Source organism: Grus americana, chromosome 3 (assembly GCF_028858705.1).
Source record: "Grus americana isolate bGruAme1 chromosome 3, bGruAme1.mat, whole genome shotgun sequence".
Lineage (NCBI taxonomy): Eukaryota > Metazoa > Chordata > Aves > Gruiformes > Gruidae > Grus > Grus americana.
In genome coordinates this window covers 89,508,942-89,535,753 of record NC_072854.1, presented here as the reverse complement: position 1 = coordinate 89,535,753, position 26,812 = coordinate 89,508,942, and the positions used below count along the sequence as shown (strand labels likewise).

The 26,812-nt window shown below is 39.6% G+C and overlaps 1 protein-coding gene across 1 annotated transcript in view; it reads right to left on the bottom strand.

The window, feature by feature from the left end:
• The window catches only part of CRIM1 (cysteine rich transmembrane BMP regulator 1), a 194,041-nt gene that overhangs the window by 55,230 nt on the left and 111,999 nt on the right, over positions 1-26,812 (bottom strand). The window contains exons 5-7 of the mRNA XM_054820273.1: positions 24,805-24,926; positions 11,835-12,017; positions 5,012-5,209 (exon numbers count right to left, since the gene is read on the bottom strand). Of these exons, the coding sequence (XP_054676248.1) occupies positions 5,012-5,209; positions 11,835-12,017; positions 24,805-24,926 (503 nt within the window). The remainder of the gene's footprint in view (positions 1-5,011; positions 5,210-11,834; positions 12,018-24,804; positions 24,927-26,812) is intronic.

Here is a 26,812-nt window from a genome sequence, read left to right as displayed (position 1 = left end):
GAAGCCATTGGCCCCAAAACCGTGGGGAAAGCACAGAGCACCAGTATGATCACCTAAGCCTTGGCTCTTAATGAAGACAGTCTAGAAAACAAAGAAAGAAAACTACACTGTGTCAATGTGCCTCTGTCTCTCACCTCACCAGTAACCCTCGCTTTCTGCTTTCCCCCCCTCCCCCAGACACAGTTGCTTCAAATTAGCCAGCTCCCTGCTCACACCTCGGGCTTTTACCTACACACCCCTTGCAAGAAGCAACAGGGGTGGACATTCTGTGACAAGAGGTCTTGCCAAAAGGCCTTTGATCACTTCAGTGTTTATGTAAAAAACCCCACCAGCTATATTGGTGAGCCACAGCCATCACTTGCATGAACAGTACACATGAATTACTATTACTGCTTTCAGTTACGTATGCAATTTCCTGAGTGAATCTCCTTCCACTGAGACTGAAAATACAAACTGCAACGCCCTGAATGCATCAAAAAGACAACCTTAGTTGTGACATGCCACAGGAGGAGTTGCTCTTTCCTCAACAACTTTCTGCTTTCCTCTAAAACAAATCTTCCCTCTCGCAATTCAATTTCACTCTTTTTCTTTGCAACAACCTTTTAGGTACTTGAAGACTGATTACCTTCTCATTCTAACTTCATAGTTTTCTCTTTAAGTTAAACCAGCCCAATTTATTCAGTCTGTCTTCCTAGGACATATTTTGCAAATTCTGGACTGTGCTCATTGCTCTCCTCTTGACTCTTTCCAGCCTGCCTGCATCTCTTTCAGATGAACCACGTCCAGAAAAGGACCAAGGGCCTACTTACTGTGTCAGCTGGGGACATACCCACCCATAGGAAAGAAAGCAAAAAGGATTACTTCAGGTCTTGCAAAGTGTACTCTTGATTGAATTGTTAGCACGGTGTTTGCCTTCTCAAGGCTCTGTTAATCCACGTTCAACTTCTTCTCTCCCTTTAATCACCAGACTTCTGGCGAGCTGCTATTTAACAATTACTCTCGTTCGGGACTCACGAAGAGTCTCCCCCAAGCGCAGTACATTGTATTTTCCCTTGTTGAATTTGGTCAACATTTTGCTGTCAACTCTCTGCTTTAAAACAAACATACAAATTCATACTCTGCTCTCCAAGATGCTGGCTGCCCTTTTTACCTTTGTTTTCTGTAGATAAAGTGACTTTAGCTTCGATCTGAGCTAGTCAAAACATCAAACAGCTGGACGCAGCACAGATACTAGTGGATAGCAACTACAATGCCTCTCGGGAAAGGCTGCCCACAGATTTGAAGACTAAATCCATACACAAACCCATCGTACCAGAGTGCACTACACCCATACATACCCCTGTTGTCCATGTTCCTGCCTCTTCATCCCTGCCAATCTCCCCCATAAGCTCCAGTGTAAAGCATCTCGAGCACCTCACTCACCCTCTACCCTTGGTAGACAAGATTCAAGTATGGAAGGGGTGAGGGGAGCTGAAGAGTTACCCTCTTCTCCAAGTCCAACAAAGCCCAGACAAGCGTTCAGAAAATTACACATTTCAAACCAATTTGGCTGTCCAATCAACAGTGGAACGTGTACCCTGTGGGTTACACACACACACATACAGGATACGCACTATGGATATGTACACAGCAGCGTGTGAAGAAGCATTAAAAAGGGTTTACTGTGGAAAACTGATAGAAATCAATTCTGTATGGTAATATTACATATCACAATTGCTACTCCTTGATCTCTAATTTAGAAAGCTATTTCTATATGACTTCAGTCTCCACAATCCTTGCACTCTGATTTTCTCACTGCTGTAGTAAGAACACCAGGATTTTCTTCATGGGGCAGTAGGAATGTTCTACTTCGACTGAATTTACTGCGTTCATAGGCTGAATACATTTGTGTGCTGACATACTGTGCTGATGTTTCAAGAACCTGTGTTCACAGAATTTCTACTACATTATATTTGATTCTTTGACTGCAAAATTTTTTGAAAATGTAATCCAAGAACAATTTTATCTTTATGTAGCTGCAGGAATGTAAACTTATCTACTGGAATAGATATTTCCTTTCACTGAAATTGATTATAAACCAGGCAGGAAATAACTGAATTGGCAGAATTGTAGGTACAGCAGCATTTAGATGGAAGACAGGGCAGGGAAAGTGAGAAGTGACTGATACTAATAACCATTTACTCTGGACGAATCCCTTTCTCTAATAACTTGCACAGTTGAAAATATGATACTATATTGTGTCAGTGATCCCAGAACTTAGCCCACACTAGATATGGATTTTGGTGTTCTATGCTGAACAGTAGGAGATAAGAAGATGCAGAAGGATGGAAAAAAAGGAACACAGACTGGAGGGCACAGGACAGTGGGTTTAAGATATCATGCAACATTAGTAAAGTCTGAGCTTCCATTCAGTTGATACTTCTGCTCATACACTACACTGCAAGATTAAGATACGCAGATTTAATGGGGTAGTATGCAGAAAAGCATCATATGGCTGACACTGAAGACATTTAATTTCTCTTAGGAAAAACTGTGCCTGGAATGTATTTTATTGCTTCTAGATCTTCACTAAACATGTTGTACATCTTTTTCATTAGTAACATTAAAATCAAGGGATTGATTTGTCAGCCAGCTTCCCAGCCAGGAAGTAGAAACACTATTAATCTCAGATTTAAATCTCAAGACACCTGATACTATCTGACCTTGGAGGTGGGCCATATGTCTATGGTTAATGCACAAGTCCCTGCTGTTATCAGCTCAAACAGTTACTTTTTTGAAAAATAATTGAGAAATATACAGTATGCGGACAGCCAATATTTAACAAATTATTTTTTCCTAATGTTTTCTTAATGCAAGCTTTCAAAGAAAGATGTTAACAGATTCAGCAAGACATGTAAGGCTCCTTAATTAACAAACTTTGAATCTGGTAATACCTTGATCTCAAATGTATGTAAATGTTTTTATTTGGGTTGCTAATTACAAGGCGTAGCAGCCTTGAGCTTATTTGATGCCCTAAAACATAACTTTAGGACGTTTACTGATACGCTTGGTTGGTTCATTTTTTCAGGGATTTATTTATTTATTATTGCAAGATAAATTGTTAAGTCTCAGATACTGAAGTAATTTCTCATAAGATCATCTGAAGCTGCTTCTTGCAAAATATGTATTTTATATCTTGGGTTCTAACATCTGAACTCACAGCTGAGTTTTACACAGTCCAGATTTTTGATCCTTGAAATATTCCCAAATCTAAGATCCTAAAATTAAATAACTTGGCATTATGGAGCATAATCATCTGTTTTGTTTGGTTTTGTTTGCTGTGGGGGAGGGGAGGGAAGGGAAGAGAAGAAAGAAGAGAGGATTCAAGCGTGTTTTCAGGTATCCTCTGACCACAGGTGCCTGAGTATGCTCAAATCCCCTCCTAGCATGAACTGAGCAGTGGCTAGCTACTTCTGCTTCTCAAGAGTAAAAACATGTTATAGCACAGAATTACCTAACCTAGTCCAGATGAGGTAGCTTGTGTCGTGAAAGCACTGTGGAGGCATTAGCATGGTACATTAATGAAGCACCATCCTGGCTGCATTGCAACCTTTAGTGATGAACGATGGGAGTCTACACTCTACCCTGTGTTTGCTTCCCATGGTTCATCATAATTATCTCGGTCTCATATAGATAAGCATTTAATCCAATTATTTCTCTCCATTTTCTCCAATCTGGAATAGGAAAACAGAGACATTTGTCTCTTCTTCTCTCATTGGAGGAAAAAACCTCAAACCCTTAACATACTGATAATACTTCCATCAACCTCTCTCTCTGTACTACCTTCCCAAGCTTGCTCACATACATGCTAAATAATGATGGGCGACAGCACATACTCTGTGATATCCATCATGAGGGGATCACTGGGGTTTTAAAAGCAGTTAACCTGCTTCCTCATCGTAAAATTAATTCAGTGCAAGTAGCAACTCTCTACAATTCACTAGCAGCTTTTATACATTATCAGACACCTTCTTTGTGTCTCGTGATGTGAATTTCGGAATGAAAGAGCACCTGTAAGAAATCTTTATGCTCCTCAGATTTATCCGAAAAAGTAAGTATCCCAGTGAACTTAGATGGATGCTGCAACTTAAGAAGGGCCCCAAGACACACGCAGTTACACAAAATTAATTTCATTCTATTAGAGGTGGAACAAGAAAGACGTAAGTGGTAGCTCACTGAGCACCCACAAGAGTTTATACACTGTGAAGATGGCTCTGAAGACAGGTCTAGATTAACCATTTCTAAATTTAGCAATCTGGTGTTTTTCATGATGAACAGCTACTCCATAAAATGCAACTCCGAATGTACATACATATATACAATTTTTTTTTTTATGTCTCAGTTTGCAAATCTTCACATTTCCATTGCCAGGCCGGGCAAGCACTTACCATACAGTTAAGTTAAAAAGTCAGTTATACAAGATATATGTATTTCCACAAGGTAAGGAAAATTGCATTTTAAACTGTAAATAATAATGATTATTATTTACCCCAGATAACATCATCCTTTGTAAGTTTCACTGAAATAATCATGTTTTATTCACTCAGTAATTATGTCCAATATCAAACTATATTGTGCAAAGAGATTTTTAATTTTAACTAAATAACACTGATGAGTAAGAAACCAGGAATAATCCAATTATCAGTAATACCAGCCGATGAACATTTTGATATTCTAACTTCTCCTGTATTTAATAATAAGCTTTTAGCAACACTAAGAGTAAAATCAGTGAACAATGCTGATCTTAAATGATCTCTTACTACACCCTTTTGAGCCAAGAGAGTATCAGGTATTGCCACATAGAGGTGCAGTTAAACCACGCTTACGTCTTCCGCCCTCGCTAGTTTATTCAATCACAGGCAACGCTGCACCAGCTACTTCAGCCCTCCAAAGTTTTGAAGTAAACGAGGAATTAGCAGGTAAGCGGCAGCCACGACAGACCGAAGCGTAGAAGAGGGCACACCAATCTTACCTTCACACACGGGACAGCACTCCCCAGGGACTTTAACGGGATTCAGGCAGCTCTGCCCGCAGGCCGTTGCAACGCAGTGCGGGTCTCCGTTGATGCACTGGCAGAAAGTACAGTCGTCCTCTCGCCAGCGGTCTCCATGAGCTTGGATCTGACCGTTGGCATAACAGCCAGCGGGGTTATTTACCGGATAAACTGGGTCTGAAATGAGAGGAATTGCAAGAGAACAAGAAGTTTTATCTTCCCTTTTATGCCTAAACTTTATATATGAATAACTGCAATACCGTGATTTTTACATTACCTCGAAAGGATCAAGTGCGACCACTATTAAGTCTTAAAAGAATCACATTGTGGCATACAGTGGTAAAATAAGGTAGGTAACATCTTAGATATTTCAATACTGAAATTTACTGTCAAAAAAGTTAAGTCAACTTAAACTGAACATTCATAAATTCAGATATTTTTAACTATTTTGACTCAAATTTTGTATTCATCAAGCAGATCTAGAATGGAAAATGTATCTACAAATGGCTGGGTTATGGTTTTTTAAGAAGCTTAATTTTTGTTTTTTCTGATTTTGTTCTTCAAAGCAAAATGGATCTTATCCCTATCAATCCATTCTTTTGTACCAGCTTAACAAATTCTGAGGGGAACTGAAAAAAACTCAAAGAATTGCTGGAATGACTCCTGTCAGCATCGCACCACTATTTTATAGATGGGACCTCTGGCCCATTTCCTGCTGGAACAAGGAGTCTGCCTTAAGCTACATCTCCTCACAGTTTTGGACATACACTAGTTTTCCTGAACAGATTATCTGGCTCGGTTTTCAATTTCATTTCAGAGGGAGCTTTTTATGCTTAAAATCTACAAGGCCCATTTACCTGCTAGCAATCAAATTAACATTCAGATATTTAGATAACAGAATTTTGGGGGATATACTTTACATAAGATTTCTCCTCAGGTTTCATCCAAATAAATACTGCAATTCTATATGTGCTAATTAATGACTTGAAATAAAAGCAGCTTTTACCCTACAGAAAGAACATATTTTTCTCTTCACAAATGCGATAAGCAACACTGATATTAATAGTAAAAATATACGCATCATGTGAATGTATGCAACTCATCATGGTGGCTAATAAAGAGATAAGTGTTAGACTCAAAAATTAAATATCTGAGAATGTACAGTAATCACATCAAGTTTTCAAAGCAAGTAATAATACAAGTTACATATTAAAACAAATTCAATATATTAAAAACAATGCAACTAAAAGCATTATTTCAGCAAACATCAAATAAGCACAAATCATTTACCCATAAGTCAATTTTCAGAAAGTGTTAAGTTTGAAGGACTTGGGAGAAAAGAGATGCCTTATATATATAAAAGAAGAAGAAGAAAAAGGGACTCTGAAGTTACATGAATCCCCTTTGGAAGGAAGGCAATCCATGTTAATGTAGATAAAAGCAGTAGCAGTGCTAATAGCTGTTGTCTTATTATAAGCCATTGTATCACGTTTATGACACTATCAAATTCTGACCATTTGGAGTGAAACTGTGCAAAATTTCTACCTTTACCTGGCATTCACTCCTATCCTGAATTTTAGTGATAGTCCCAGTTTTAGCAAAATGGGTTAAGCCAACATAAAAACCAGGTGTTTGGGAAAATAAGACATTTAAAAATCATTTCCTAATCTCTTAACTTAGCACCTTTTTTGTTTTATGATTACCTTGCACGTGTAATTACCTATTTTGACCCAGCCCAAAAATCTAATCATACACAAACACGTTAAGTGAATTTTATCATCCAACTTATGCATGGGATTCTGACTGACACAGGAATACAGAGAAAGCACAGAAAAGCTATGTAAGACTTGTGTTATTTGCAATAGTATTTTATGCAAGTCAAAGCACAAAGTTCCTGGTACTCTTAAAAGGTCAACAGTATTTAAAGCTATAAATTGAGCCCAGCAAATTACATGTCCTGATGCTGAGGAATCCTACAGGACTTTGAGAAATAATTCTTCCTGAAGGCAAGAAGGGCTTGTGCCTGTACTACACAATGCATCGGGAATTTACCATTTATCATTTTAAAATTATTGCAGAAAAGAAGAAAGGATTCTCTTTCTTCATATTTCTATCAGCAAGAAAACATTAGTATGAAGAAATTAATCACCTTGAAAATCAGTTATAAAATAATCAATTAGAAAGAGAATAGGTAGGGGAAAAGCCATCTCTTCACCAACCAGAAAAGCATGAATGGGCGGGCTGTTAGGTATACATTCTGCCCAATTAAAAGACTTGTTAATTTAAGTGTCACTTAACATAACCTGAGTTAAGAAAGCTATCAGAGCTTTCTTTTCTCTTTTTGACATGTTTAAGGAAAGCAGGAGAATAAACAACTATCCAATCATTCAGATATGAGAAATCAGACTTTCTTGATCATAGAGTCAGAATGGTTTGGGTTGGAAGGGACCTTTAAAGATCATTTAGTTCCAACCCCCCTGCCCTGGGCAGGGACACCTTCAACTAGACCAGGTTGCCCAAAGCCCCATCCAGCCTGGCCTTGAGCACTTCCAGGGATGGGGCATCCACAACCTGGGCAACCTGTTCCAGTGCCTCACCACCCCCACAGGGAAGATTTTTTCCCTAATATCTAATCTAAATCTACCCTCTTTCAGTTTAAAGCCATTACCCCTTGTCCTATCGCTACCTGCCCTCAGTCCCTCTCCAGCTTTCCTGTAGGCCCCCTTCAGGTACTGGAAGGCTGCTATAAGGTCTCCTTGGAGCCTTCTCTTCTCAAGGCTGAACAATCCCAACTCTCTCAGCCTGTCTTCATAGGAGAGGTGCTCCAGCCCTCTGATCAGCTTCGTGGCCCTCCTCTGGATTTACTCCAACAGGATCCTGTCTTTCTTGTACTGGGGCCCCCAGAGCTGGATGCAGTACTCCAGGTGGGGTCTCACAAGAGCAGAGTAGTGGGGAGAATCATCTCCCTTGCCCTGCGGGCTTGATAGGGAAGGGCAACCGACATCATCTACTTGGACTGGTGCAAGACATTTGACACTGTCCCGCATGACATCCTTGCCTCTAAATTGGAGACACATGGATTTGACGGATGGACCACTCTGTGGATAAGGAATTGGCTAGATGGTCGCACTCAAAGAGTTGCGGTCAATGGCTCAATGTCCAAGTGGAGAACAGTGACGAGTGGCATTCCTCAGGGGTCGGTACTGGGACCAGCACTGTTCAACATCTTTGTCGGCGACATGGAGAATGGGATCGAGTGCACCCTCAGCAAGCTTGCCGACGACACCAAGCTGTGTGGTGGGGTCGACACGCTGGAGGGAAGGGATGCCATCCAGAGGGACCTTGACAGGCTGGAGAGGTGGGCCCGTGTGAACCGCATGAAGTTCAACAAGGCCAAGTGCAAGGTCCTGCACGTGGGTCGGCGCAATCCCAAGCATGACTACAGGCTGGGTGAGAAATGCATTGAAAGCAGCCCTGAGGAGAAGGACTTGGGGGTATTGATTGATGAGAAGCTCAACATGAGCTGGCAGTGTGTGCTTGCAGCCCAGAAAGCCAACCGTGTCCTGGGCTGCATCAAAAGAGGTGTGACCAGCAGGTCGAGGGAGGTGATCCTGCCCCTCTACTCCACTCTGGTGAGACCCCACCTGGAGTACTGTGTCCAGCTCTGGGGCCCCAGTACAGGAGAGACATGGACCTGTTGGAGAGAGTCCAGAGGAGGGTCACGAAGCTGATCAGAGGGCTGGAGCACTTCTCCTATGAGGACAGGCTGAGAGAGCTGGGGCTGTTTAGCCTGGAGAAAAGGCGGCTCTGGGGAGATCTAATTGCGCCTTACCAGTATCTGAAGGGGGCCTACAGAAAAGATGGTGAGGGACTGTTTATCAGGGAGTGTAGTGACAGGACAAGGGGTAATGGGTTTAAGCTGAAGGAGGGTTGATTTAGATTAGATATTAGAAAGAAATTCTTTACTGTGAGGGTGGTGAGGCACTGGAACAGGTTGCCCAGAGAGGTTGTGGAGGCCCCCTCCCTGGAAGTGTTTAAGACCAGGTTGGATGAGGCTTTGGGCAATGTGGTCTAGTGGAGGGTGTCCCTGCCCATGGCAGGGGGGTTGGAACTAGATGATCTTTGAGGTCCCTTCCAACCCAAACCATTCCGTGATTCTATGATCTAACGCTACAAGCCCTATCAGAAAAGCACGCAACAGCAACAAGCAAGTCAAACAGCGCCAGATGATTTGACAAAAGACCCTGTAACTTGGCATCTCAGTCAGCTAAGCAGAAATTAAATTACAGCACACCAGAAAGCTGTGCTGCCATTCAGCGAGATCTGCACCAGCTAGAGGGTTGGGCAGAGAGGATCCTAATGAAATTCAACAAAGGCAAGTGTAGGGTCCTGCACCTAGGGAGGAATAACCCTAAGCACCAGTACAGGTTAGGGGTTGACTTGCTGGGAAGCAGCGCTGCAGAGAAGGACCTGGGAGTCCTGGTGGACAACAAGGACTGAGCCATGAGCCAGCAATGTGCCCTTGTGGCCAAGAAGGCCAATGGTATCCTGGGGTGCGTTAAGAAGAGAGTGGCCAGCAGGTCGAGGGAGGTTATCCTCCCCCTCTACTCTGCCCTGGTGAGGTCACATCTGGAATATTGTGTCCAGTTCTGGGCTCCACAGTTCAAGACAGACAGGGAATTACTAGAGAGAGCCCATCAAAGGGCTACAAAGATGATGAGGGGACTGGAGCATCTCTCTTATGAGGAAAGGCTGAGAGAGCTGGGGCTGTTTAGCCTGGAGAAGAGTAGACAGAGGGGATCTCATCAATGCTTATAAATATCTAAAGGATGGGTTCAAGAGGATGAGGCCAGACTCTTTTCAGTGGTGCCCAGCAACAGGACAAGGGGCAATGGGCACAAACTGGAACACGGGAAGTTTCATCTGAACACGAGGAAAAATTTCTTTACTCTGAGGGTGACAGAGCAATGGAACAGGTTGCCCCGAGAGGCTGTGGAGTCTCCTTCTCTGGAGATATTCAAAACCCGCCTGCACGTGATCTTGTGCATCCTGCTTTAGGTGATCCTGCTTTAGCAAGGGGGTTGGACTAGATGATCTCCAGAGGTCCCTTCCAACCCCTACCATTCTGTGATTACTTGAAAAAGAAGATTGTACTCAATAAGTCATTATCCATTTTATTCTATCTACTAAAGACCTGTCTTAAGAAGAAATTTCCATTGCAGGCCTAATACGCATGAACTCATCAAACCCCAAATGAAATGTTAACAGGTTTTCTTGATAGTCTGATTCAAAGGTTGCGAAAATGGAAAAAAACCCAACTTTTAACACTGTATGATGATATGGTGGAACAATTTATTGATAAATCATACGATAGGTGTGTATTTAAATCACCAGATAGGATGAAGGACATATCTATAGCTCTAAGTCCAAGACTAAGGATCAAGAAGTCTAGAATCATGTCTCCAACTATAGCCAATAATGACTGTCTAGACCAGATCTTAAACACAGAGCAAACATGGACTGGTATCTCTAGAATACTTAAGCCTACAGCATTTGTATTTCAACTTCTCTACATGTGAACATCATGTATCAACCTATCTGATATGAACACACTAAAATATACAAAAATACAAATACTCTTTAAAGAATGACTTCCTACCTTACCCACCCTGATATTTCATTATCCAGATTTTGTTTTTTAAATCTCTGAAAAAGTTTTCAATAGTTTGTAGCAAAACAAACTGCCAAAACAGTATCCTTCACTAGATCCTGTGCTGATTGAGAAGGTCCAACTCTTATAGCTGCCTCTTTTAGACTCATTTTTACAAGGTTCTTTACTTTCATAATTCTCTGTTTGGAATGAAGCAAAACTATAATGGACCATTTGGCTTATTTGCTCCTGCAAGGAACTACAGGAACATTGAAATTAAGTACACTACATAAAGTGTCTGAAAGTGACATTGATAATTAGATTCCTCTCCTCTTAGGAGGAGATTTGAGATTTCTGGCTCAAGTTGCTTACTGGGAAGTCATTCCTAAATTCACATTTAAAGACAGGGACCAGGAGCGCTTCGCAGGTCTTTGTCTATGTTGTGGCCATAACCTGGCCTCCACTGGGGCAAGACCCAAGTGCAGAGTGCCAGCCCCACCTCCCTCCCCTGGAATCCTGGTTGTATTCTGGCAGAAGATGCATCAAATATTTTCTAGTGTAAGCAAGAGGGTCAGCATGAAATTTCCCAGAGAATTCTTTTTAGGAGGACCGCAGGCCTAGCAACCAGAGGAGAAGGCTGTCAAACAGGGCAAAGGAGGAAGAGGCAAAACACTGAAGTCAAATCAGCGCCCCGTGCCTTTGCCATAATTGCAGAGAAGGTGTATGCATTGCTCTAGCTGAGCAGAACAAGACTGGAAGAAGCAGGCTGCAAAGCAACGGTAATGTGGTTTAGGGCCACCACAGGAGAAGCCTGGTGCAGAAATTAGGAACAGTTTTTTACGACCTTTGGGAATAGGGCCCCCCCGAAAAGTACTGCACACTTGACCATGTCTGAAGAAGTTCTGATGCAGAAGGGAAAGGAAACCCAAACAGCTCTATATAAAAAAGGCAGAGTGTCAACATCAGAGAAGCACTGCAAAAAACAAGACAGCTCATCAGACACAGCAAAAACGTGGAAATAAACTGAATTAAGGAGGAATCTGCAACCTTTAGAAGAAGAAAATAAAGCACTTGTTTGCTCATTTGCATTGAAAAAGAATGTTCAAAAACAGTGGAATTAATAAGCAAACGGGACTGGAAAAGATACTGTACCTTCACACACTGGGCAGCACTCTCCTTCTGGCACATAGTACCTGTCGCAGTGGAGCTCACCACACTGGGCAGAGAAACAAATAGAGACTCCGCCTTGGCATCGGCAGAAACGACAAGCATCCATTCGAAACATGTCTCCATCATAATATTCCATGCTGTTAAATATGCAAGTTGGCTTCACTTCTGAAAGAAGAAGGAAAAAAAAAAATCAATTTACAGATATGGCTAAGTGGAAAATAGTTAAACTCATGTTGCTACTGACAAAAACAGACGTAAAGACACAGCTGATTTTTCTTTTGTTTTTTAAACTCAACTACAATTTTTTTTAAGAATGGTATATTTTATTGTGTGTTTCAACAATGGAAGAAAATAAAATGCTATTCAAAATTACTTTCAGAGCAATTATTTACAATTAAAAGTCTCAATTTTAAAAATTAAAATAATGAAGCAAGGTTAAAGCATTATTTTTTCTTCATAGGAGTTAAATATGTCTCATTCTGGATGAGCCAGAAGCTACTTCAAATTTCAGCACATGAAGCAATAGCTTTTTCTGTTTTAAGAGAGTTTCTGATGTTTCTTAAGTACAATCTTCCTTTCTGCAGGACTCGGTACACAGGTGGATAAGTTGCACTAAAGCTGTCCAATCCATAGGGATATATTTAAAAAAAAAAACCACCCAACAAACGTATTTTGTGACTGCACAATCTGTTACGCAGAACTGAATACTCGTCAGTTCAAGCAACCTGGAGTTGCACTAGTCAGCTCACATCTATACTCCCCACAGAAAGTAACCTCAATTGTAATAAATATTTACGTGATCACTTTAGTGTTTCAAAAACACAACAAGACTATTTCTTGCATGCCTCCATCTACAGCAGAGCCCTAATGTAGAATTAAATCCAAACTTTGTGAGAAACTAAAAGCCTATGAAAATTCCTAAGTGTTTTGGAAAGGATGTTGCCTATTTACTTCATTGGAATTAAAAATAAAAAAAGATGCTAACTAAAACAATGAAACAGTTTGCAGATTTAACCACTTTTCAAAATGACTATTTTTTTTTTTTATACTGAAGAGGTTTGAATCCAGATTATGAAGCAGATCCACACTTCGTGAATGCATCATAGGGTCTCCTGGGGGCTTTTGACCCTTCAGTTACCTCCCGCATGTGAAATTTCCTCCACCTCCACCACCTATTGCCAGCAGAGCGTGTTGTGTCCAACCAGCCTGACACACACACGCAACCCTGCAGCTCCACAGCCCAGGGCTGAATCAGTGTGACTCAAGACACTGTAGAAGAAATACTCCAAATTTATGTTCAACTATAATACACCACATTAGTCATTAGGAAATCATGACTTCACAGTTTCATCATTACGTTACTCGATGACTTAAGCCTCCTCCCTCTTCCCCACTTCAGAATAAACTTTTTGGCCTTCTATGGCACTAGCCCAAGACACCTGAAAACAGCTTCCTCAAGTAAAAACAGATGGTTTTTTTCTGAAGCTATGAATCTAGCAGTCTCAAAAGCCAAAGGTTCTGCAAACAGGAAGCTACTTACTTCAGCAACAAAGTCAAAATTAAAAACATTACCAAACCAGAGATAAAACCATCACACTTCATGACATCTGAACTAAACATAGCAAAGGAAAAAAAGGACAATTGCCTGTGCTGCTGATTTCTGTAGAATACATGGAAAAGACTATTTACTTACGTCTGTAATGCCTAGTCACATAGGCCTGAAAACTGTGCCCACTTTGTGGTCAGGTGATTCTTCTTTTTTGGTTAGTGCTCAATATCATATGGGAGATGCAAAATATTTAAATGAAAATTCAGGATTTGCAGATTCCTTTCCACCCACCCCAATTCTCTTACTCTTGGGGGCTAAAAACCTTTCATCTGAGTTACTCTTGACAATGATACAGGTTTTCTTTAAAACTCTAAAGCATTTCAGGGACTCTAGTATTTCTTTCCACCTACGCTTATATTGAGCTCTGGCCTCGAGTTATTTAATATGATTGTAAAGCATTAGAGTTAAAACTTGGAAGTATCCTGACCAATACTTGATTTTTACATGCCTGTTCCGTCTTCAAGGCATAATGTAGAAAGCAGCATTAAAAAAAAAAAAAAGACTAAGAGGAAATACCACTGTGTCCGGGAAAACAGCTATGACCTCATTAGAAAGCAATTCACATAAACAAACACTTGAGAAATATTTCAAGTTTATGTAGCTCAAGCTGTTAGTCTAAAAAACTTCTCAAAAAGGAAAAAGTGCCAACACAACTCAAAAGGCCTTTAATCCATTTCCTTCTGACTTGACTGTTTTGATTGCAGCTTTCCAGATTTTTACTGATTCCCCCCGACCCAAACAGTAAATCTGAATTCCTGCCTAGTTAGAAGTAGAAACATCATCTTCCATGAATTATCATTCATTTTTAAAATGTCCAAACAAGGAACTGTAAAACCTGAAAGGAAACAGTATGTTTTATTCCTACAATGAAAACCACCATAGAGTTTCACTATACGTGTATTTTTACTGTCCAGATTTATGGTAGTGTATACATTCATACTAAACTATTGACCTAAGCCTATACATCCAGCTATGAGACAAGGATTACTTTTGTTAGAACCATATGTGAGACTGCAGCCTTAAGACTAAGTCAAGCCAAAACAAGCACTAAATGAAGAACTCTAGCTTTAGATACTCATAAAGTGGAAGCCTAACGAAAGAGTGAGCACCACGCTGTGAAATTGTAATGATGCATTTCTTCCACCACAATACGCCGGAAGATTCCCTCTGTTCTCTTTTTTTTTTTTTAAAAAAAAACAAGTGCTAATTTTATTGCCTTACTGATCTACCTATGGCAGCCACAAAGGAGTGAAAGAACATAAAGCTAACATTAAATAAATGCATCCTTTCCTAAAGGTCAGTAACCATGAATTCATTATTCTGCCAATAAAAAGAATCCTACAGGTAGAATTCTTCAAGTACCAAAGCTTTGCTGCATGACAAAGTAATTTAAATTTACTGAACTCCATAATGCAAAACGCTTAAACGTCTCCGAAACCCCAAATCCCTTTTCTGATGCCGACTACCACAATGCCACAGCGGGCACAAGACAGACACCCAGGCCACGGATTCGTGAGCGTGAATTGGGTGTCTGCCAGCTATCAGATAAGCCAGCAATAGGAGACTGATCGAGACCAAGCAGAGACATACAACTGCCCATCTCCGAAAGGAGCCAGGACAGAGCGGAGGGTACCCAGAACAATACAGAGTTTATACTGGCCGTGGAAGGACAGATCTCTGCTCCTACATGAAGTTAAGCAGGACTAAAAGGCTGGACTCGATTGGGCATTAAACTTGCTACCACAGAGTTAAATGAGAACTAGTTCTGGCACCAATTTAGCTCTACAGATCTCACAGCCACAGCCTTTTTGTTCTGGGAACGACAGCCCAAATATCAGTGTTGCAGCGAACCGCACAGCCTCACACTAGACAGACACAACCCGAGCTTATTTCTTAAGACCTTTATCTCCAATCTGAACCGCAAACAGACGCAATCTGTTTTATCAAATCAGTTTTCAAAGGTATTTTACCTTATACTTTTAAATCTAATTAAATACAGTTCTATTGGCTGCACTAGCCCAAAATAAAACTTCGGTTATTGAGCTTTCTGTAGTTTCCCAATACTTGTGGTTTTCTTTGATTAGAGTCACGGAACAGCTCAGAAACACATGTGAGTTTGGCAATCCATCCCTTGCAAGGCAGCAATTCTGCACATGTTATACCGAGCGCATGAGATGCTTCAGGCATCAGCTGTCTGTAGGCAAGTTTGGGCATTTTCTTTTGTAGTATCAGAAATTCCAGCTCTCCCCAAGCAGAAGGGAATTTCAAAACAATTTTCTGTTGTTTAAAAGATTAAAAGGTTCGTGATTCCAGCACTTCAGATGTTCCTCCATACAGAAGGATTTGTAACCAGATTCTTGGAAGGAACTGGGGCAAGTGCTGTGAACTTTCAATTAAATGAAAGGGAAGGAAACCGATAAACTTGAACCCTGTGTCCGTATAAACAAAACACAGAAAAGCTTTCTGGTTTTCAAAAGCTGCACTGATAGGGACTTTAAAAGAAGAGAAGGGTACATTTCATTGGAATTGGTCCATAACAATGTTAAAGGACAACACACTGTATGCTTTTGTTTCCTTGCAAATATATAAAAACAAGCTAGGTAGGAAAAAAAATATTTGGGTTCTTACTCTTCAGGTAGTACTGCTTAGTGCAGTGTATTCCCTATTGACAGAACTGCAGGACCATTCTGAAAGTCCTTTGGTCCTGCACCTTCTAAAAAGGTCATCCAGAAACAGAGAGTGCAGAATTAAAACAAACCTGTAACTAGTATATGTAAATCAATGTAATTATTTATGCTTGTGTTTACACAATTATTTACACATACTTGCACAGCTTAAAGGAAAGAAACGTTATGTCATGGTACCTATGGTCTGTAAAAGATATTAAAAATACTCAGGATGCTGAGGAAAATCAAATTCAGCAATTCAACTATAAACCAAAATGGAACTAATCAGATTTTTATAGTAAGGTTTCTAGAAAAGAAGTCCGCATCATCACATTATAAACCACTTTTATATCCAGTTGCCACAATCTATATTCAGTGCCAACTTTGAACAAGCCTTAAAATCTTCTGTCCACCTCAGCAGCAGATCCCAATCCAGTAATCTTTAGGCAGCTTCAGAGGACAGCTCTTGTGTAGGGTGCTATACGTGTCTTTTTTACACACAGTAGACCAGACTGCGAGGTGTTCCCCACAGGGACAGAAGACTTATTTCCCAGTCACCGCATCAGGTGGAGGTTGCAGCACAGAAAACAGCAGGGAAAGATCTCCCAATCCAATCAGCTCTACCTAATACATCCTTGGCTTAATCTTCTTTAAAACCACCAGTAATCAAGAAACTGCAAAGGTAATATAGGTTAGACAGAAACAGCAAACAAACAGAAAGTAAGTTTCCCAAGTTTCATTACTTTTCCCATCTTTAAGGTATATGTCCTACTGTTTTTTGCCTTCCTCCAATGTGCAAACTTGTTGTTAAGAAGGACTCATCCTGGGTATCCCTGCCTCCATCCTCTCTTACAGATAAAATGCACACATCTCTTTCAATTGTAAATTTTCTTCATCAGGTCATGCTTTTCAGTGTTTGACTGTTTCTGTGGCTTTCCTCTAGGCTATCCCCCTTTTGTCTCTACCTCCTTCTGGAAATGAAGCAGTGCTATTTTTTAACACCCTGCAGTAGGCTACAGCCCTACCGCAGCAAACCACCAGGACAGCCAAAGGAGGAGCCGGGGCCACCGAGGGCCATGGCTGTGCTCTAAAACCCCCAAACAGTGACAGATTTTCTTGGTAAAATCGCCACGCAATTCTTGGAAGCAAGCTATGTTCTTCATAACAGAGGAATGCGTTTAAATCCCAGTAGTCTCTGTCAGTGTGTCACAGGAAACAATACACGTTGTGATCGGTTTAGCCCTAGGCATGCTACCAGGACACCGGCACCCGACACAATCTCAGCACCGCTGAAAGGCACTGTCATAGCCCATCATTCATTGCCAGTACATCTGTGACAAGCCTCCAGTGCATGAGAGAAGTTAAAAATTGCAGGAAAAAAGAAGCCCCAAACCTGCAACACAAAGCTGTGGTTTGGTGTTGTAACAGGTCTAACCAATTATTCCATTCTTTGAGAAAAATATTTTATTTTAACCTTGTCATCCAAAGTGTTGGCAACCTTGTCCAAGTTTAAGCATCTACAAGTATCTGAGATTCAGAACATTACTGAAGACATGAGCTTTGACAAAGTGAATTTTCTTCATAAAAACATTACTACTTCAAAGTAAATACTACAAGTATTTTTTTTTAAACTTTTAAAACCAGACAGAACTGTACCATCTGGCATCTAATATTCTTTGTATATGACATACCATCAGTTCCACAGAATCTATCTAGCATCTTGTTTTTCATTAACTGATATGAATGGAAGAAATGAGCTAGACTTTGTCCTTACGCTATTTAAAACTCAGTCTCTACTACCCACTGACCAACCCTCCCACTCATAGTGAGCCACTGTAAAAGCTTTGAGTTCGGTTTTGCATCCAGCTGCGGTTCTGACAATTGCTACCCCTCCTCTTTTATTTATTTACATTTTATTTATAGGCATCTACAAACTGAATATTTTTACTAGGAATTTTGGGTTGACTGGCCTTTTGACCACCCTTCAGTTTTGTGCATCTTCCTTTTCCCTCCCGTTTTAAACGTAACTGGCAATGACTTGCTTTGTTTCAGATACTTTTCCCAATTTGACTACGGTGAATATAATCCAGGTTCAGTGGATCTAAAACATTTGAGTTGGTTTGGCAGACTGACTTGCTTTTCCACTATACTAGACCAAATTCTCACACTGCTGTGGCTGGTGATTAGCCATGATTTTCAAATACTGTTCAAATGTTCTGACTGAAGAAAATCCAAGCAAAGCCAAAAACCAACCCCCCACCCCACAACCACTAAATTTCTCTACCTTCTTGGCATCAGATTATCTTCCTTTAGTATTAATCTTCCTTTTATTACTTACCAAACAGTTTGTTAACTTTTGCTGCTCACGAGCTGCATTTTGCATCTTGTCATTTTTAAGCAGGTGTCTATTTAAAATTCTGGGGTTTTGGATGCCCAAAGAGATATATGTAGTAATTAATTAGGATCAGGACTATATTCAGCTCTCTGCTCTGGGACAGACTCTGTTACCCTTGCTCAAATCTTTATTTCTGAAGAGCACATGGAAAATAAATTAATGAAAGTGCACTATAAGTTCTGCCAGGATTAGTGCAATAAGTAGTGGGAACTCCACGGTAATTAGCTGGTGTCCGTGAGGTGTGGCACTTGGACTCCATTCTTCCTTCTTTACTGAAGATTTTCCTTGCTGACCCAATACGACCCATCAAATCCCTTCAGTACTCATTGGTGCTCCCTTTCGAAACAGGTGATTCTTATTTCCCTTTAGAAATCGCGAAATCAACTTCATCCTTTTTCACACCATGAGCTTACTAATGGAACTGCAATTGCTGTGAGGAGTAGGTGCATCAACAGGTGACAAGAAGTGTGACTGAAGAGGAATTTTAATCTCTCCACCAATGCAGTACCACTGTATAGAGACACAAGCGTGAAGAAAGCCAGGAGGCACAGAGAAAAGAGAAATGCCTCACTGATGTCAAATGAGGAAAAAAATTACAGAAGCAGTTATAAAACACAGGTTATGTGTCAGCTCAAGTGAATGAGCTTAATGATTTAGGAAATCACATCTATACCACCATGTGATCATCAGTACAGCCTGAAAGAGCAGCACAGAAAGGGTCGCAGTCTGAAGTCCCAGGGGAAGTTGTCACCCTTTCTTCCCTGGATCAATGCCAGTTACTTTCCTGCGTGCATCAGGTAGCCCCATTCTCAATGGACAACAGAAGTCCACGCCTCCCCTCTGGGGGAAAGGGACGTGAAGTGGGGCTCCAGAGCCACCCCTGGCAAGGGTGGACTCTCAAATCACAGCTCATACGTGGCCCTGGCAGAACGCAGCCTGGTCCCCTCGACCTTGGACCGCATGGACACATTAACAAGGACCACTCTCACACATGCAGTTTACCATCTCTCATAAAGCAATCAGAGATGCTTTTAAAGCAGCACTTGTATTCAAGTAAACTTCCCGAGAAGTGGAAGCTCTGACTGACAAAAGGAAGCAGCTGCAGGATGCTTGGTAATCGCTCTCTCAAATTTCTAAGGCACAGTTCGCAGTCAGTACGTGCAGGCAGGGTTGGATACTCTCCTGTTTCCAAACACTTCCACTCTTCCTGCACATGCAGCTTTCAATCTCTTAAGATTCACTTGTTGATGCTTGTAATTTAATGCTGAATCAATTTTTTTCCTTGCAAGCTCTCCCAAGAGAAAAGGCAGCACACCAGGATTAGCAGACAAAAATCCTGGTGAGTAATATGTTTTGGGTGGAGCAGAAGAAACCTTGAATTAACTTCTGTAAAATGCACGATCTGGGGAGGGACTGCATCTTGGGAATCTCTTGCTCAATTTTCCCCAGATTTATGTCATATACTATCTAGTATTCTCTAGAGGGAAAGCAGATTTCAGCTAAGTGCAAATAAGGAAACTTCATGGCAACTGAGGTAATCTACCTCTAAAAAAGCAAAATACGCTCTCACTTTCACTGAAACGTGCACTCTGTTACAATGCACTGGAACCACAAAGTAGGCACAACCTCATTTTCAGTTTCATACATGAGGATGAAATTATTTGCTATACACTTCCCATGTTGCCTTATTTTCTCTTTATCTACCTCACACATTTCAGGAAAAAGCACATTTGACTATGGATATAGCTCTTCCCTGAAAACTTCACTACCCAACACCACTATACTAATCTCTGATTCCCATATCCAACAAGCGGTGATGTATATAGCTATATCAGCTACACTATTTTATGGCAGCCAGAGATTTAAATTCAGCAATTCACGCTTCTCTGTCTCCTTCAGGCTAAAATTCTGTTACATGCACAACCTGGGGCTTGCCCTGAGGGTCATCAAGAATGTAAGATTAGAGAAACAACCAGCTATCTTTGAAGCAAAGATGACTGACAAAAATTGTATCACTATTGCTTTGCAAATCAGTGTTTACCAACAGTTCCAGAGAGTTGCAAGGTTTAATTTACAAATTAAACAATAAAAACCTTTCTTCTGACAAGGGAAAAGGAGCAAGAAACAACAAAGTTGTGGCCATTCCTGTTGTCTGAGCTATCATTTTGATGTCCAAAGACGAGGCAGGGTATGCTCTGGGAGGCCCAGGATACTCATACTGGATAAACTGTGACAGAGGAACTTCATCCAAAGAGAACTTTAGCTTGATTCTTACCACCGTTTAAACAATACAGAATGACTTTCTCTACAAAGATGCTTTCCTTCAGAATAAAGGAATCACTACATGCCTTAAAACTGACCTTTTAAATTGACTGACCTTTGGGACAAGAACCTCATTCTAACAACAGTAATACTGTGCATTAATTGTAACGATGAGTTCTTTTAACCGCAGCGGTGTTTAAAAAGCACAAATTTTTGTCTCCAGTTAGTATAACAGTTTTATCTAAAATACTCTGATCTCTGCATAGATTCATGATGATTAAAATGTCACAGAGAACTATTAGGAGCACCAGCTCTCTGTAATATATTTTTTTCTTGTTGCCAATGAGAAAGTTGCTCTCAGCACTTTCTAAATTATTTCCTGCAAAAAAAAAAATCAAAAAGAAGCTCAACCTATACAAAGATTGAACAGCCACAGACAGTAGGTACTTAACAACAAGCTCCAATTAAAATGAAACATCAGGACCATTTCCAAGTGGGAGTAAACATTATTTTGGTGATACATAATGTTTATATAATTATATAACAAACTATGAGAAAGAGCGGATTAGACGTGATGGGAAGCTTAAGGGCACACCCAATATAAATCCGACGCATGAAAACAATGATTAGTGGATTGATTTACTGCTGTATTTATAGTCAAACAGGAACAAGAACAACTCCACAATCTGCAAAGAATGACTACTGTAGAAGTTTCTCTCACTGGAGATTAATATACTTTTCTGAGACAGACTAACCAAAAGCTACTTTGAGACAGTGTGTACTGATAACAAAGATAACCACACAAAATGTACAGATACATCGTAGAGCTTCTAAATCAGTTTTACACTAAATCCAGGAAAAACATTTGTGAAAGGATGACTGATCTGTCCCCAAAATGCTGACAAACAACAAAGAGAACATACTGCAGAGTCTCTACATGACACGCATTTTGCTGCTCTTATTCATTAAGCACCCCCTCAACGTGGGCCAATGCTGTTCTGCAACAAGAGCAGACCTCTTTCCTACAGTGTCATTCTGGACAGCTTTTTTCTCTGCCACCTCTCTAGAATTATTGAGTTCTAACATTAAAAGGATGTTATAACAGCCGGAAAATGATGCTAACGTGACTGTGCGCATGTCCTTTTTATTCCATCCTCTTGCCTGTTTTCAGAGGTTTTCAAACACAGAAGTAACTAACGGAACTCATTGGTAACACTGATTACACAGCTTCCCCACTCACCATCTATAAACCCCCTAAGTTGCATTTGATTAAAACACACTCTTTAAAAAGGCATCTAATCCTAATTGGAAAGGATGAAGATAAGGAATTCAGCATCTTCCTGGCAGTTTGTGCCAACAGCTAACCACCCTCACTGCTGAGAACAGCATGTCCTAGATCTTACAGATTTGGCTCTTGTTACTTTGATGGCAATTTTTTTTTAATTAAGTGAAGAAGTTGATCTAAGCCTATCACTGTGAGATATTTCCTCCATCTGTCACTAATATCTAGTATATCTCTTCTGCACTTACTAGTTTTTAAGACGCTTGTAAAAAACAGAACTGGGTATTATATTCAACTATCAGTTTCATGAACAACATTTTTCCCCTCTTCATTTTAAACTGACAGAAGTAACGGTAGGGATATATATACACACACACACCAGTTTGTCATTGCACTAGACATTTATCTATTAAGTTCTTGTCAGAATTAGTTTTGTAGGAGTTTAGAGATGTGGCTTGCAATGTTTGTTCCTGATACAAGAACCGCTTAACCATCCTGAAATGCACTTGAAAAACCCCAAATTATAAAGCAATGCAGATCAAGCTCTATGACTATTCTGTCCTCTTTACAAATGATCTGCCACACAATCCAAGTGTCACATATAGAACTCCTTGTGGGTAGTTTCACAGTTGCTCCCAGCTTGTTGATAAAAATATTTATCATCTTCAGGCTTATAACTATTTCTGCTTTCCAAAATGATGCACCATTAATAATTGCACCTGGAAGTTTCTCATTTCTAAATATACTTCAAGAGTTTTCAAGTCACATCATACAGCATTATTTTTAAAAATCTTATTGTAGCATTAAATAGCATAAAGACAAATGCCCTTTTTAAAAAAACCCAAACAAACCAACAAACAACCTATAAGTATTTCACTTTTCTTCCCAAATTTCTCAGATTTTTTTTTTTTTTAAGACAAACATAGTAAAAAATTAGCTTTCATACTTGCCTGTAATATTTTAACACTGATGTTTTAAGGGCATACAACAAAATATTATCTCTTCCTACAAACTGTCATTTTCCTCCAATCTGGCATTTCTTTTTCCCTCTCTAATATCAACTTCCCTTCAAAAACTCCTATTTTTTCTTCCAATTTACTCTGCCTTCATAGGCTACTGAGATGAAGATTAGGAAAGGGAAAGCCTGAGAGGCAAAAAGAAATCCTGACCCAAAAGCAGGTTGAACTTTTGGAGTGAGTTCCAGTGAGCAATAAGGCAATGAAGCACAGGGCAACAGTACTACGACTGTCCACATTCACCGTTACCTATGAAAAATGAATATAACTCCTCCGGGGAAACAGGATATGAAAATGACTAAGGACAAAAAAGTAGGCAATTTAAACAGTTCCATCTAACACCTATGATATATACTGCAACAATTTTGATAGCAATACCCAGAACCACCTTGGGGACTGAAGAGAAAGGGGAACGTTAGCCAGGTGGTTTGTACTGTTGAGACTGTTGCACACCAGCAAAGGCGTGGTATCAGAAATGGGTTTTGCATTTCTTGCTAAAGTAAATCCTGAATCAAACATTGCATTGAGGTGTGCCACAGTTAAATCAAGTTCAAAAATGATGCTTTAACAGAATGACATGGATATGAAATAAAGGAACATGAATATTACTTTAGTACAACAGGTAGTACATAATAAAAAATTAGTTGCATTTAATTCTACAGTATCTACAATCTTATCCCAAACAGTGGGAGAATTAATCTGAAAGCTAAAGAAGCTGTGATTCTTCCTGATACAAATTCTTCTTTCATATGAAAGAAGTTAATTTTTATATATAATGTCCCATTATATGTACTAAGTATTATTTTTGAAACAGCATTTGAGTATGTAAAATTTTACCACATGTAAATATCGCAAACATTCTCCTGGGGAAATGCCTCTCGCTATATGGATGTTTATGTGCATATGCAATGAAGAACATAAAATAAAAGCTGTTTCAAACATATGATACATGCACCACTAAACAAGACTAAGTATTGCTGAATAAATATTAATAGTAAATGCTGCACTAACATGTAATTTTTTATGGTCAGAAATTATCTGAGCATGCAAGCCTTCAAAAGTATTTTTACCTTTCTGTCTACAAATAGTCAAATATCTAAGTGTCTTCCCAACTCACTATATATACAGTTTTTTATGTATATATATAGCATAGAGCAGTCCCAAGATATAGTCACTTGCATAATAAATTCAAGGTTTTTAAACATTTTCTAAACATTTACATCAGGAAGCAAAGAATGCGAAACAGTCTATTGTTACACTGATGTACAATTTCCAAAGGTTGTACGTTCTTTTTAAAAATTACTTTGCAAATGTTTCTTAAAGCAAACCCCACAGTCTAAACAGCAAGCTTTTGTTGACAGTACTGCAACAAGCAGTTGCAGCGCTTAGCAAAAATTTCACTTCTAAAAGGACTCTGGTGTTTGCTACTGGCAAAGGAGTACCTGAAAAACATGCAGTGAGGGAATCCTGCTAAAACATCTGCTAATTCCCTGGGTGACAGGGAAAAGTGCTTTAGAAATTAAAGAAACATGACAACTTAAAAACGACAGTTTCCCACTTAAGTATCTTTAGTAGAACTTCCAGTTCCCTCTTACTGAATGAGCCTCAAGAAAATGGTTTCTCTTAGATCTTGACAACATGGTAAAAATAACCAAACGCCCAGCATCCTCCCCCAGACAGATAAAATCCTCCGCTCCAAGTGCAAGAGAAAGCGTCACGTACCATTGACACATTCAAAGACATCACAGCACTTGCCAGGTGTTCCATCTCCACGCGAGACTATCTGGGGAACGGAGCCTGCCTCGCACATGGGGAAACCACATAAACCAGAGAGACACTCGCATCTGAAACCAAAGAACAGCAAGGAAAACCCCATAAATAAATGAAGCCAAGTATAAGGGGAAAGAGCAAGCAAGAGGAATATGGAAAGCTACAGCACAAGTTCCACTATTAGCATATTCATATCTTAGAATCATCTTTTATTAACCCAACAACCAAGACACGTTATCAACCTAAAGGGGTTTTTTTAACCATCCAAACTCTGTTTGCTGGTCAAGCGAAGAAGGTGGTAATGTGCAACACCAACACTCCTCTAGTGCTCTATGCAAAAATGTAGAAAATTGTAGTTCCAGATTGTTTGAAAATAATTGTATTCTCCGGACTTGCAAAATTAGGCTTCTCCTCCAATTCTCTCTGAAAAATCAAAACTGGTGGAACACTAATAGCAGTAACTGCACCCATTCATCAGAAGAGTGTTCTCATTAGGAAACCATGTTATGTCCAGTTTTATACAGGGAATAATTAAAGAGAAAGGAAGACCATGCAGAATCATTAAATCTAAGCCAAATGAAAATAATTGCAGGTTCTCTTTTGGTTTTCGATGGTGCTGCCCAGAGTTTGTGGAGGGGCAACCAATTACATAAGATGCCAAATAATGTGGGAGGCTAGGTATATTAAATACCGTGGTTAGTTTTAGAGATTACATCATTCTAAAAAGAATATTTTCGCCATGTAAGTAGTATTTATTTGCTTATTTAAGAAGACAGCCTAAAGAACTGGAAAACATAAAATGCAGTTAAACAACAGTCACCTTTGTTTCCAGATTCTTTTGATTAGTTTACATTTAACAGCATTCTTGCCCCAAACAATGGACACATTATAGGGATAAGCAGCAGTGATTCAATAAAATGTAAGACAAAATGAACAAAGAAATATGCAAATACCACAGCTGAGACACTTCACTGAATAGCAGTTAAATTCTTCAATTGCAAATCAGATTTTTCTGGTAAAAAAAACCTTGTAGATTATTTTAGCATACTACAAATTCACATGAATTTCAAAAGTAGAAAAGAACTCAGCAGAAGATCCTGTAATTATGAGTTAAAGAAATGAAAATAAGAACTCCACTTGTTAATAACTATTCCAAATATTTTAAGTATTCCAAGACAACCCCCCCCACATCAAACCACCCATTGGTAAGAAGCATCATCAGCACTTAATGTGTTTGCTTATTCTTTATGCTTAAAAAGTAAGAAGTTTGGTTCTCCTTCTACCATGTGTGTTTCATTACTTGCCCAACAGCCATTTCATCTCAGACCAGGGTTCTATGAATGAAGAAGAGCCACCTCTCAACAGATGGGGGTTTAATATCTCTCCCTTTAACCTCACCAGTGTTAGATAACGTGGTTATACTCTCTATTGTAAGGTATTACGCAAAAAGAAATTTGCAAGAAGAAAAACAAGTGAAGTCAAGGAATCCCACAGAACATTTATTAGACTATCTGACAAGAATTCTTAAAATATTGCATTATAGCAGCGTGTTACTACAAAGGCATAAATGAGTCCTTGAAAAAAACAGTATTAATTATATCACATTTCACAAATAACGTTAAATATGTCAAGATAAAGTGAAGCAATTTAACTCTATGTGCACATATAGTCTACAGTATAGTGACAGTTTTAAAACCAACATTTCAAGGATTTTTTGATAATCTGCTTACCATAACAGTAAAAGGTAATGAACTAAAGCAAAAAAAAAGTAAGAATACAGAAACCAAAGTTTTATTTATCATACCTTTGCTTTTGACATTTTCTTCTCAACTGATTTGTAAATACATAAAAGAGGGAATCTAATTATTTTATTTACTGTATGCCCTTTGCCTTCTGAGATGTAGAAGGAAATAGCATTAGGGCATACTACATGAGATCAAAAAACCCAAAGGATTTATGA